The sequence below is a fragment of the Macaca mulatta genome, chromosome X (assembly GCF_049350105.2).
Source record: "Macaca mulatta isolate MMU2019108-1 chromosome X, T2T-MMU8v2.0, whole genome shotgun sequence".
In the NCBI taxonomy this organism is placed as follows: Eukaryota; Metazoa; Chordata; class Mammalia; order Primates; family Cercopithecidae; genus Macaca; species Macaca mulatta.
The window spans coordinates 78,727,611-78,740,424 of NC_133426.1; the positions used below are offsets into that span (position 1 = coordinate 78,727,611).

The following is a 12,814-nucleotide window of genomic DNA, read 5'->3' on the forward strand; positions in this document are numbered from 1 at the left end:
TGGAGCAGGGATTTGAAACTGGTCAATCTGGCTCCAGAATCCATGCTTTTACTACATTATGCTGCACCATTATGGAAATTTTGGAAAATACACAGAAATAAACACGATGACCTGTATGTAGCACCACTGGCCACATCTTGCTGTATAGCTTTCCTCTCCTTTATATTCATATACCATACAGTGCATTACATATACTTCTTTTACAAGGAATCATATTCTTTATCTTGGTCTTAAAAACATTTCCCCAGGCCGGGCGCGGTGGCTCAAGCCTGTAATCCCAGCACTTTGGAAGGCCGAGATGGGTGGATCACGAGGTCAGGAGATCGAGACCATCCTGGCTAACACGGTGAAACCCCGTCTCTACTAAAAAATACAAAAAAACTAGCCGGGCGAGGTGGTGGGCGCCTATAGTCCCAGCTACTCGGGAGGCTGAGGCAGGAGAATGGCGTAAACCCGGGAGGCGGAGCTTGCAGTGAGCCGAGATCCGGCCACTGCACTCCAGCCTGGGCAACAAAGCGAGACTCCTCTCAAAAAAAAAAAAAAAAAAAAAACATTTCCCCTATCTGTTCAAAACCGTTATTTTGAATGTTGTATAATATATTTTTGTGTGGCTAAAACATTATTTAAGCAGTACCCGACTGAGGAGCACTTAAGACTGCTTCCAATGTTTCTCCATGACTGAGCTCTGCAAGAGGCAAAAGGGTAACAGGCTTTTTAAAAAACTACCTTTTGAACCCAATTAGCTACAACTGCAGAATAAAATTAACAAACGAAAAACTGCCAGGGCGGACAACCCTATGTGTAGGAGGAGACAGCAGAAGTTAGCCGCCACCACTGTTCCTCCTGCTTCCCTTCGTCTGGCGGCCCCGCGGGATTGGCCAGAGCTGGCGCCGAGGGACTGCAGAGGCCCCCGCGGCTCCTACTGCGCAAGCGTGAAAAAAGCTTGGAGGTTTCGGGGGTAGAGCGTGGGGAGTGGGGGATCTGGTGCAAATTACGGTGCGTGAAAGAAGTCACAAAAAGCGCAGAGGCGGGGCTTCCCGCCCTAATCCGGCCTTTGTCTCCGCCCCTCCGCCTTTGTTTCGGCCCGAAGCGTCTTATTGGTCAGACATCTTCAGCCCCATTGGTCCAAGAGCCAAAGGACAGGGTCTGCCCCGAGCTGTGCCTGCTTCCGGAGCCTCAATAAGAACGGTCAATTGAGATGCGGCTTTCAGGCATTTGTTTAGGACATGCCCATGGCGGTGTAAGGGGGCTTGAACGGCAACTGGAGTAGTTCAGAGTTCAACAACAAGCTTCCAAGATGCCGCCCAAAGGAAAAAGTGGTTCTGGAAAAGCGGGGAAAGGTAGAGCGGCCAGAGCGATCCAGGAGAATGGGGGCGGGTGAGGAGCGAAGGGAGGGAACAGACAGTCCATCTCCGGAGTCCGGGACGAATGCAGCAGGTAGCCAGTGGCCCCACAGTGGCCCCATCGATTCCATCTGTAGGAATACATTGGGCTACGGTTCAGGGAGCGCCCTGATGGGTAATGGAATCTGGTGGGGATAGTTCCTCGGAGGCGATGACTTTAGGGCTGCTATTTTGAGGGGTTATTAGAGCTCTAAAATTGGGTCTTATCAAAAGCCAGTAATAAGAAGTACACATTGATTATGGTCCTTAAAGTTCACTTTAGTGCTTACAGAATGACATGCCCTCCATCGGGGAAGGAATCATTCATCCATTGAACAGAAATGTGCCAGGCACAGTGCTAAGCGCTGAGGATATAAAAATAAGACAGAGGGCTGGGTGCGGTGGCTCACGCCTATAATCCCAGCACTTTGGGAGGCCGAGGGAGAGTGGATCACGAGGTCAGAAGTTCGAGACCAACCTGGCCAACATGGCGAAACCCCGTCTCTACTAAAAATACAAAAATTCGCCAGGCATGGTGGTGCACGCCTGTAATCCCAGCTACTCGGGAGGCTGAGGCAGGAGAATCGCTTAAACCCAGGAGGCAGAGGTTGCAATTGAACCGAGATCGTGCCACTGCACTCCAGCCTGGGCGACAGTGCGAGCCTCTGTCTCAAAAAAAAAAAAAAAAAAAAAAGATTTTGGCCTTAAGGAGCTCCCGAAGATAAAGGCTTAGTGATCATAAAGCACTGTACTAAATGTAGTGTTGAGGGATGTGTATGGGATATAATAGAAATTGAGAGAAGTGCTTCATTTAGCTGGGGAACAGGGCTTCCTGGAGACGAATTAGGCAGAGGTCAAGATGAGCATTGAGGGTAGGTTAAAGCATTCCTAACTTGGGGTCCAGCAGCAAAAGCACTGAGGTGGGAAACAGCATGATGTGAGCAGTGTAGTGTTGCTGGAGCAAAAACTCAAGGCAGAATGGCAAGTGGTGAGAATGAAAACAGAAACAGAGACCAGATCATGGAGAGTGCTATATGTGGTGCTAAAAAGGACTGTTAAGGATCAGAAAGACCTGTAAGGAGATTGTTGTGGTAGTCTTGGTGAGAGATGATGGTGGACTGACCTAAGGCAGTGGCTGTGGGAACTGAGAAAAGAGAAAAGATTCTGTAAACATTAGGATGTGAAATAGTCAAGACTTAGTGATTTATTGGGTTGGGGAGGGGTGGTGAGGGAGGATCAACGATCATTCTGTTTTCTGGATTGGATTTCTAACCTGTTGCAGGTCCTGCAGGCTAACATCAAGGATACATGAGGAGCAGGGATGAGACTGATGAATTCACTTTCAGATAGATTGGCTTTGAGGTGTCTGTGGGACATCTCAGTGGAGATGTAGTCAGGAAGTGGTTGAATATTTGAGTCTGAAGTTTGAGGGAGAGGTCTAGACTGTACATGTAAGTTTTAGGAGTCATTAACTTATAGATGGTAGTTGCGCCCATTAGAGTGTATGCAGTTATCCATGGTGAGTTTATAGAATTAAAAGAGCAGAGAGCAGAGGATGTGATCTAGGACAGGCAGAGAAAGGCAGACAGATAGAGGGAGTGCAGAATGGTGGCCAGAGGCAGGAGAGACCAGAATGTTTTAAAGAGAGAGGGTATAGTCTATCAAGCACGGCAGATTTGGAAATTAGAGGTGGCCTTGGGTAAAAGTGATTTCAGTGAAACAAAAGCCAGATTGCAGTGACTATAGAACTGACTGGGAAGTGGTAATTTGGACTTCTTGAAAAGTTTTAATTGAAAAGCATGGAAATGGGATGGTAGATAGAGGAGGACAGAGGATTAAGAGAAAGTTTTATTTTCTTTGCTTCTTTGGAATGGGGAAAACTTGGGAGTGAAGCTGAAGGATCCAGTAAAGTAAAAGAGGTAAAGGTACAGAGGAGTGAGATTTAGGAGAAAATGGAATCCAGGACCTAAGGGGAGCAGGGACACCTTATGCTTGAGGTCATAGGAAAGGAGATGGAGGGGCAGGGAGTCAGTAGGCATCTTGAGGAGAGTGATAAAGGTCTGGAATATTGTAATGGGAGATGGAATGAAACAAAAGTAAAAGAAGTGCCCTCAGGGCTAGGAGCCTGACTGAGATCAAAGGCCATGAATTTGTAGACTACATAATATTCACAGTCTGATTTACGTGGTACCATGCAACTGGCACAATATAGGATTGAAAAGAGCTAGGTGCAGCCTTAAGCCGTGGTTGAGGTTTTGTTAGGCAGTTATGATAGGACGATAGCAACACAAGGGAATTACAAGGGCCAGTGGGAATGCAGTTCAGATGAACGAGCATGGGGTCCAGAGTGGGAAGGTGAAAAGAGGTCTGGTGGTCTAGGTGAATGTAGCAGGACAAAGGGACTGGGGTCGAGGGGGAGGTTCTGTGAAGTCAGAGAGCCAGTACTGTGGGAATGAGACATGAGAAAGCTGGAAGGACAGGAGGTTATAGCCAGAGACTGAACTAGTTCTGAGTGGCACAGTTGCATTGTGTGCCCCCGGGGCCGGTAGCTTGGAGTAGAGAGCATGACATTCGGGAAAGAGACCTAGAACTGTGAGATTCCTCAAGATAGATGGTGAGGTCACTCAAGGTAATGGCAGGAGTGAGGGTGGAGAGGAAGCCCAAAGCTGTTGCCAGAGTCCTTAGGAAATCAAAGGCAGTGAGGTGGCAGTCAGAAGATGACAGCATCCAGTGGGGAAGAGGATGGGATAACTGGAAGGCATCATCATTCAAGAGCGGATCTACAGCAAACCCAGTTAGGAGTTTGATTTAATAACACTCCTTTGGCAGTAGCATTTTCTTAGGGTTTTGGTAGTCAGTATTTGGGGATTTCAGTTTAATCAAACATTTATTAAAATACCTTTTGTGTGCCAGGCATTGTGGTAGGCTTGGAGATACTAAGACAAGCAAGATGGACACTCCTGCTTAAAACTTTTCAATGGCTCCCTATTACGTCTAAGATAAATCCCAAGCTCCTTAATGGGGCCAAAAGGCCTCAATGACCTGACCCTCAGCTACCTCCCTCAGGCAGGCTCATCTGAGTGCACTCCCACCTCAGATTTGGCTTCATCCATACAATTTCTTACATATACCATGTCGTTTCCCCCATTCTGGAGTGTCTCCTCATCCTTTCTTTGGCTAACCAGCTCCTACTCATCCAGGAAACCTTCCTGGCTGGCTCCAGTGTTCCTCTGTGCCTCCACAGCCCCCTGTCCATCACCATCTCTGCATATCCTGCATTCTCCTGAAATGATCTGTCTTCCTCACTAGAATATGAGTTTTCTGAAGGAAGGTACATGGCTTGTTCATCTTTGTACTCCCAGTGCCTGGAACTCAGTAGTTGTTTAGGAAATGTTTATTGAACTGAACCCTTAATTCAACTGTAATTATTAGGAACATCAGCCTCTAGCAGTACGTAGGCTGCCATTGACACAGAAGTTACCATAGTAGTAAAATGACATACTAGTAAAATGTAAGATGCTGCTAATGGTTCTAGGAAGACATCAGTAGGCAATGTAGTAGACTCTAGAAATCTGGACATGAATGTATTCTTTAGCCAAAAAAGGGTAGTGGGAAATTTGATCTTTTTAAAAAATATATTCTTGGAGATTTTACTTACTGGAATTGTGATGCTTGAACACATAGTTGTGATATTTGATAGAACTCTTACAAGAACTTAAGAGTCTGCCCTCAGAAGGCAGGGTGTTAAATTGCATGCAGAGAATCTGGGCCAGGCTTCCGGAGCTTTCATTTACCTATTAGCACACTCATTTGTGTATCCATTTTCTGTGAAGGGTTTATATAGGGCACAGATTTCCTGTTTGAAGAAAGATGAGTCAGATTAATTTAGCTTGATGTTGTAAAGCAAGCTTGTCCAACCCATGGCCCACGGGCTGCATATGGCCCAGGACAACTTTGAATGCAGCCCAACACAAATTCGGAAACTTTCTTAAAACATTATGAGATTTTTTTGTGATTTTTGTTTGTTTGTTTGTTTTTAGCTCGTCAGCTGTCATTAGTGTTAGTGTATTTTGTGTGGCCCAAGATAATTCTTCCATTGTGGCCCAGGGAAGCCAAAAGATTGGATACCCTTGTTGTAAAGTGTCTGGCCGAGTTCCCTTTTGAAGTGTGGCGTTATGATGGAAGTATCCACTCCCGTTGTGTGTTGGACCTGTCCGTAAACATGGAGGTGCAGTTTAAATGAGTACCTGTCATCTCTTCTCTAAAGGGGGAGCAGCCTCTGGGAGTGACAGTGCTGACAAGAAGGCTCAAGGTCCCAAAGGTGGTGGCAATGCAGTAAAGGTGAGTTACTAGTTCCTTTTTTTCCATGTTAAATATAAATTCCATTTATGTGTTAGAACACATAAAAGACGGAATGCTTAACTCATTCTACCAGGCCAGCCTGACACTGGTATAAAATCAAAATAACACAAAATTGGAGCTGGGCGCAGTGGTTCACACTTGTAGTCCCAGCACTTTGGGAGGCCAAGGCGGGAGGATCACTTGAGCCCAGGAGATCGAGACCAGCCTGGGCAACATAGCAAGACCCTGTAACTAAAAAAAAAAAAAAAAAAAAAAATTGGCCAGACGTGGTGGTGCACACCTGTGGCCCTAGCTACTCAGGAGGCTAAGGTGGGAGGATTCCTTGAGCCCGGGAATTCGAGGCTGCAGTGAGCCATGATTGTGCCACTGCACTCATCCTATGCAACAGAGCGAGACCCTGTCTCAAAAATAAATAAATAAATAAAAAGTAAGAGATGATCCTTGTTATCACAGGCTACTCGGGAGCAGTTTGGTAAAGATATATATTTCCTTGCTGTATGATAAGCTTAGCAGTAGAACTGCATCATATAAATGCAGCCATACATGTGTAGCCTAAAAAAGAGAGATCATGTAAATGGTGTGGGCTGTTCTGCCTGCTCTTCTATTCAATGAACCTATGCCCCACAGAGAGAGAGAGAGAGAGAGAGAGAGAGGGAGGGAGGGAGAGGGAGAGATGAGAGACATGCACCTGCTTTTCTGTAGTTGCGCTGAATTCTTGTATGGGCATCCAGTCATGTGAAGTGGGGTTCTGGTATCCAAAGATAAGTTTTCATAAAACATAGCCCCTAAATACAACCCAGTTACTTCAACTGGTGCTCAAGTGAAGAAGCGGTCATTGTCACAAAGTAGAGTGTGTCTAGCTATGTCTGGGCTTAAAGGAGAGCTGACATGCTGGTCTCCCATATGACATCTTCATAAAGGGTTATTCTAGGGTAATTTTGGCTATATGCTTTTATAAGCATCTAACCTGAGAGACTGTTGCACTGCATATGGCTTTAGCTACTTTTTTTTTTAATTTTTTTGAGACAGAGTTTCACTCTTGTTGCCCAGGCTGGAGTGCAATGGCACGATCTCGGCTCGCTGCAACCTCCGCCTCCCAGGTTCAAGCGATTGTCCTGCCTCAGCCTCCCATGTAGCTGGGATTATAGGTGCCCGCCACCACGCCCAGCTAGTTTTTTGTATTTTTAGTAGAGATGCGGTTTCACCATCTTGGCCAGGCTGGTCTTGAACTCCTGACCTCAGGTGATCCGCCTGCCTCGGCCTCCCAAAGTGCTGGGATTACAGGCATGAGCCACCGTGCCTGGCGGTTTTAGCTAATTTTTTAAAAACTTTGTTTTGTTGTTTTTATCTTTGTAGAGATGGAGTCTCACTGTGTTGCCCAGGCTGTTCTTGAACTCCTGACCTCAAACGATCCTCCCGCCTCAGCCTCCAAAAGTGTTAAGATTATAGGGGCATGAGCCACCACACCTGGTGCATATGGCTTTAAAGAGGTGTCTTACCCTCTCTGGAAAAAATAAGTTCAATGTGGCCACTCATGAGATATATGGAAAGGAGTGGCACGTTATTCACTAGGAAAGTAGATTAGAGTTAAATTTTTTTTCATAAAACCTTTTATTTTGAGATAATTATAGATTCGCATGCACTTGTAAGAAATAATACATCTAGCTGGGCATGGTGGTGTGTGCCTGTAGTCCCAGCTACTTGGGAGGCTGAGGTAGGATGATTGTTTGAGCCTGGGAGTTCGAGGCGTCAGCGAGTCATGATCACGCCACTGCACTCCATCCTGGGCAACAGAATGAGACCTTGTCTAAAAGAGAAAAAAAGAAAAAGAAAGAATATGTGTTCCTTTGTTTCTCCCAATGGTAACACCTAACAAAACTATGGTAAACTATGGTACAATAGCACAAACAGGATATTGACATTGGTATAGTCAAGATACAGATAATCCTACCACTACAAGGATCCCTCCTGTTGGCCTTTTATAACTATACCCACTTCCCTCCTGCCCCACCTCAGCCCCCTTAACCCATGGCAGCAACTTACCTGTTTTCCATTTGTGTAACTTTATAATGTCAAGAATGTTATATGAATGGAATAATACAGTATGTAACCTTTTGGGATTGGTTTTATTCACCCAGTATAATTTGCTGGAGATTTCATTCAAGTGGTTTTGTTTATCAATAGTTTATTCCTCTGTATTGCTAAATAGTACCGGTTGAGTATCCCTAATCCAAAAATCCAAAATGCAAAATGCTGTAAAATCTGAAACTTTTTGAGCACTGACATGGCACTCAAAGTAAATGCTCATTATAGCATTTCAGATTTCGAATTTTCAGATTAGGGATGCTCATCTGGTAAGTATAATGCAAATATTCCCAAATCCGAAACACTGTGGTCCCAAGCATTTTGGATAAATGATATTCAACCTGTATCCCATGATGTATGTCTGTAGTATGTTGAACCATTCACCTGTTGAAGGACAGCTGGGTTGTTTCAAGTGTTTTTTGAAGGCGCCAGTCGGTGAGGGACCCCGGGACCCTCCAGCCTTTTAGGGTTCAGCTCCTTTCACAATCTGTCATTCTGCTTCAGACCCCACCCCTGTGCCCACACCCTGCCCTTTCGTCGCTAAAAGCTGTGCAGATTCTGAGGCCCACCCACTGACCACAGCTTCCCTCCTTCCCCTTCCCTTCCTGACTCCACCAGTCCTGTTCCTCTGTTCTTCTCCTCGCAGACACCCAAGCCCTCGAGCCCACCCTAATCTCCCCACTTTGTCCTAGGCTTCATGTTTGTTTTCCTATCCCCTGCACACTCAAAATGAGGCCTAAGGGCTTGATCATTGGATTGAGGAGGTCCAGTTTCTTTTTCTTTTGACCACCTCCCTGCATCCACCTCCCTGCTACTCAGGATCAGTCCAATGGTCTACTTTCTATGCACTTAAAATCAGAACTATAGTTAGAAGAGAAGAATTTGAGTGGTTCTAATATAAAGAAAAGACAAATATTTAAGGGGATGGATATTCCAAGTATACTGATTTGATCTTTACCAGTTATATGAATGTATTAGATTATTGCATTACCTTGAAATTGTGCATCTACTGTGCATCAATAAAAAAGAAAGAAAGGAAGGAAAAGAAAAGAAAAGATAGATTTCCTTGAAAACGTCTACCTTGGGGCAACTTAAGTATTAATACTTGATTTTTAATAAGTATGTAAATAAAATATTTACTAATAATTCCAATATGAGTATTATATTTGCTCATAGATTAACTTATTTCAGTAGCTTGGCTTAAATTTGAAACAGTTACTTAAGAAAGAAAAATTCAGCCGGTGGCTCACGCCTGTACTCCCGGCACTTTGGAAGGCCAAGGCGCACAGATCACCTGAGGTCAGGAGTTCAAGATCAGCCTGGTCAATATGGTAAAACCCCGCCTCTACTAAAAATACAAAAAATTAGCCTGGTGTGGTGGCAGGCGCCTGTAATCCCAGCTACTCGGGAGGCTGAGGCAGCCGGGCATGGTGGCGCATGCCTGTAATCCAAGCTACTCAGGAGGCTGAGGCAGGAGAATCACTTGAGCTAAGGAGGGGGAGGTTTCGGTGAGCCAAGATCGCACCATTGCACTCCAGCCTGGGCAAAAGAGCGAAACTCCATCTCCAAAAAAAAAAAAAAGTCTACAGTAGTGTATAGTAATGTCCTAGGCCTTCATATTCACTCACCACTCACTGACTCACCCAGAGCAACTTCCAGTCCTGCAAGCTCCATTCATGTAAAGTGTCCTATATAAGTGTACCATTTTTTATCTTTCATACTGTACTTTTACTGTACCTTTTCTATGCTTAGATACCCAAATACTTACCATTGTGTTACAGTTGCCTGTGGTATTCAGTACAGTCATATGCTGTACAGGTTTGTAGCCTAGGAGCAATAGGCTATGCCATATAGCCTAGGTGTGTAGCTGGCCATACCATCTAGGTTTGTGTAAGTACAGTGTTATGTTTGCACAACAACAAAATTGCCTAATAACTCATTTCTCCTCATGTTTCCCTGTAGTTAAGTGACACATGACTATAAGTGATTCTGTTTCAATGTGAAATGAGAAATCCTGCCAAACAACTATCTTGACAAAATCATTTTTAAGGATAGTAGTGTTTTTATAAATCCATGGCTTTATGTAAATAAACATAGGTCAAATTTGAATAGTAGGGTTGGGTGTTCTTAATATTCAACCTATGATTCCTTTTCAAAGTGTGGAATTGTGGGGAGGCTTATACATTGGGTCTCTTTTAGTAAGAAATACTTCCTGGCCAGGCGCGGTGTGCTTACGCCTGTAATCCCAGCACATTGGGAGGCCGAGGTGGGCAGATCACTTGAGGCCAGGAGTTTGAGATCAGCCTGGCCAACACAGTGAAACCTATCTCTACTAAAAATACAAAAAATTACCTGGGCGTGGTGGTGTCCACCTATAGTCCCAGCTACTTGGGAGGCTGAGGCAGGAGAATCGCTTGAACCCATGGGTGGAGGTTGCAGTGAGCCAAGATCGGGCCACTGCACTCCAGCCTGGGCGACAGAGGGAGACTGTCTCAAAAAAAAAAAAGAAAGAAATACTCTCTAGCAGGTTTTTTCTTAGCATCCTCACTCTGATGAAATAATAGCCATTGGTCAATGGTAGCTGCATTATCTCAATCTTCACAATCCTGTCAGAACACATAGGTCCTGTTATCATTGCATCTCGATGTACAAGTGGAGAAACACTTGGAGGTTTAAAAACGTGCCTAAGTTCAGCCGGGCATGGTGGCTCACGCCTGTAATCCCAGCACTTTGGGAGGCCGAGGCGGGCAGATCACTTGAAATCAGGGGTTCGAGACCGGCCTGGCCAACGTGGTGAAACCCCGTCTGTACTAAAAATACAAAAATTAGCTGGGCGTTGTGACGGATGCCTGTAATCCCAGCTACTCGGGAGGCTGAGGCAAGAGTATTGCTTGAACTTGGGAGGCAGAGGTTGCAGTGAGCTGAGAGCACACCACTGCACTCCAGCCTGGGAGATAGAGTGAGACTCTGTCTCTAAATAAATAAATAAATAAATAATGCCTTAGTTCATACAGCAGAGGTGGGATTTGATTCCAGAACCACAGCTCTCAACCTGTATCATGTTTCCTCCTCCTGTTAGCATGGAGGTATATTGTAAAAGATGGGAGCTTCCCAGCCATGTGCGGCGGCTCACGCCTGTAATCCCAGCACTTTGGGAGGCCAAGGCAGGTGGATCACGAGGTCAAGAGTTCAAGACCAGCCTGGCCAACATGGCGAAACCTCACCTCTACTAAAAATAGAAAAATTAGGCCGGGCGCGGTGGCTCAAGCCTGTAATCCCAGCACTTTGGGAGGCCGAGACGGGCGGATCACGAGGTCGGGAGATCGAGACCATCCTGGCTAACATGGTGAAACCCCGTCTCTACTAAAAAAATACAAAAAACTAGCCGGGCGAGGTGGCGGGCGCCTGTAGTCCCAGCTACTGGGGAGGCTGAGGCAGGAGAATGGCGGGAACCTGGGAGGTGGAGCTTGCAGTGAGCTGAGATCCGGCCACTGCACTCCAGCCTGGGCGGCAGAGCGAGACTCCGTCTCAAAAAAAAAAAAAAAAAAAAAAAAAGAAAAATTAGCCAGGTGTGATGGCACGTGCCTGTAAACCCAGCTACTCGGGAGGCTGAGACAGAATTGCTTGAACCCGGGAGGCGGAGGTTGCAGTGAGCCGAGATCATGCCACTGCACTCCAGCCTGGGTGACAGGGCAAGACTCCATCTCAAAAAAAAAAAAAAAAAAAAAAAAAAAAGATGGGAGCTTCCCACAGCCAGATGCCTATTTTTCGATCTAAATCAGGACTCTGAGACATTATCTTAATATGGGGAATGGGATTGTGGTTGTTGTCCTGGGCAAATTTCCAGGATTTTTACTTGCTATGAACTAATGTGTGTGTGTTTTAACTGGTGGGGGTAATCCAACTGTAACCGCTGTACTTTAAGGAGTCATTTGGGTCTCCAAGTATTACATGAATGTACTTTTTTCCTTGCAGGTCAGACACATTCTATGTGAAAAACATGGCAAAATCATGGAAGCCATGGAAAAGTTAAAGTCTGGGATGAGATTCAATGAAGTGGCCTCACAGTATAGTGAAGATAAAGCCAGGCAAGGGGTACGTTGCTCTTATTATTTATAATTTTCTCTCAGGGTAAGAAAGCAAAGTAAAAATGACAAATAATAAAATAAAATAAGATAAAATAAAAGTCTCCATCCTCCACAGAAGAAATACAGAAGTAGGGATCATTCTTTTGTTCAACCATTAGTTGTAGCCATATTTTGGTTTAAAGATCTCAAAAGCAGAAATGTCCAACTTGTGAATAGTAGAATAAGGATCACCTATGTCAAAACCTAGGCATGACCATACTTGCACAGCTAACTTCAAAGTCCAGCAGTGTTGAGAGTACTTATGTGTTCAGTCTAGAGTTAGACTTCTTCTACCTATTTGTCCTTATTGAGCCTATTCCTGTATTGCTCTTAGGAATATACCTCATAACCTTAGCAAAATGTTGGGAAATTCTCTCAAGCTACAGTAGAACTGTTCCCTCTTCAGGGCCACTTGATATCACTTAATCTTTTGGGTTTTTCAGGGCGACTTGGGTTGGATGACCAGAGGGTCCATGGTGGGACCATTTCAAGAAGCAGCATTTGCCTTGCCTGTAAGTGGGATGGATAAGCCTGTGTTTACAGACCCGCCGGTTAAGACGAAGTTTGGATATCATATTATTATGGTTGAAGGAAGAAAATAAAATCATATGAAAGACTGAATAAGTTTTATACATTTTGTTTCTTTAAAAGGTATTAGGTATTCCTTTGAGCTGGAGCGGCAAGGAAATATAAAAATTTTTAAAAAGAAAAGATATTGGATGCCCCTTGTATTCTGTGAAGGCTCTCAGTATGAGTTTGTAGGTGTAAGAGAGGGTGGGGCTAAGTGAATGTCAACTGTAGTAGGTATTCAGTCAGCCGTTCTCAAAGAGAAGTCAAGCAGACTCCCTTTAACTTGTA

The 12,814-nt window shown here is 44.8% G+C and overlaps 1 protein-coding gene across 2 annotated transcripts in view; it reads left to right on the top strand.

Annotated features, from left to right (window-relative positions):
• The first annotated feature begins 1,268 nt into the window (after positions 1–1,268).
• PIN4 (peptidylprolyl cis/trans isomerase, NIMA-interacting 4) overlaps positions 1,269–12,814 on the top strand; it is an 84,007-nt gene continuing 72,461 nt past the window's right edge. The window contains exons 1-4 of one of the 2 annotated variants that reach the window (XM_001092957.5): positions 1,269–1,340; positions 5,650–5,723; positions 11,805–11,924; positions 12,400–12,577. In XM_001092957.5, coding sequence (XP_001092957.2) covers positions 1,298–1,340; positions 5,650–5,723; positions 11,805–11,924; positions 12,400–12,558 — 396 coding nt within the window. In that variant the 5' untranslated portion in view covers positions 1,269–1,297 and the 3' untranslated portion in view covers positions 12,559–12,577. Of the gene's footprint in view, positions 1,341–5,649; positions 5,724–11,804; positions 11,925–12,399; positions 12,578–12,814 lie in introns of those variants that run through there. The other variant, XM_077989426.1, reaches the window with a different exon arrangement.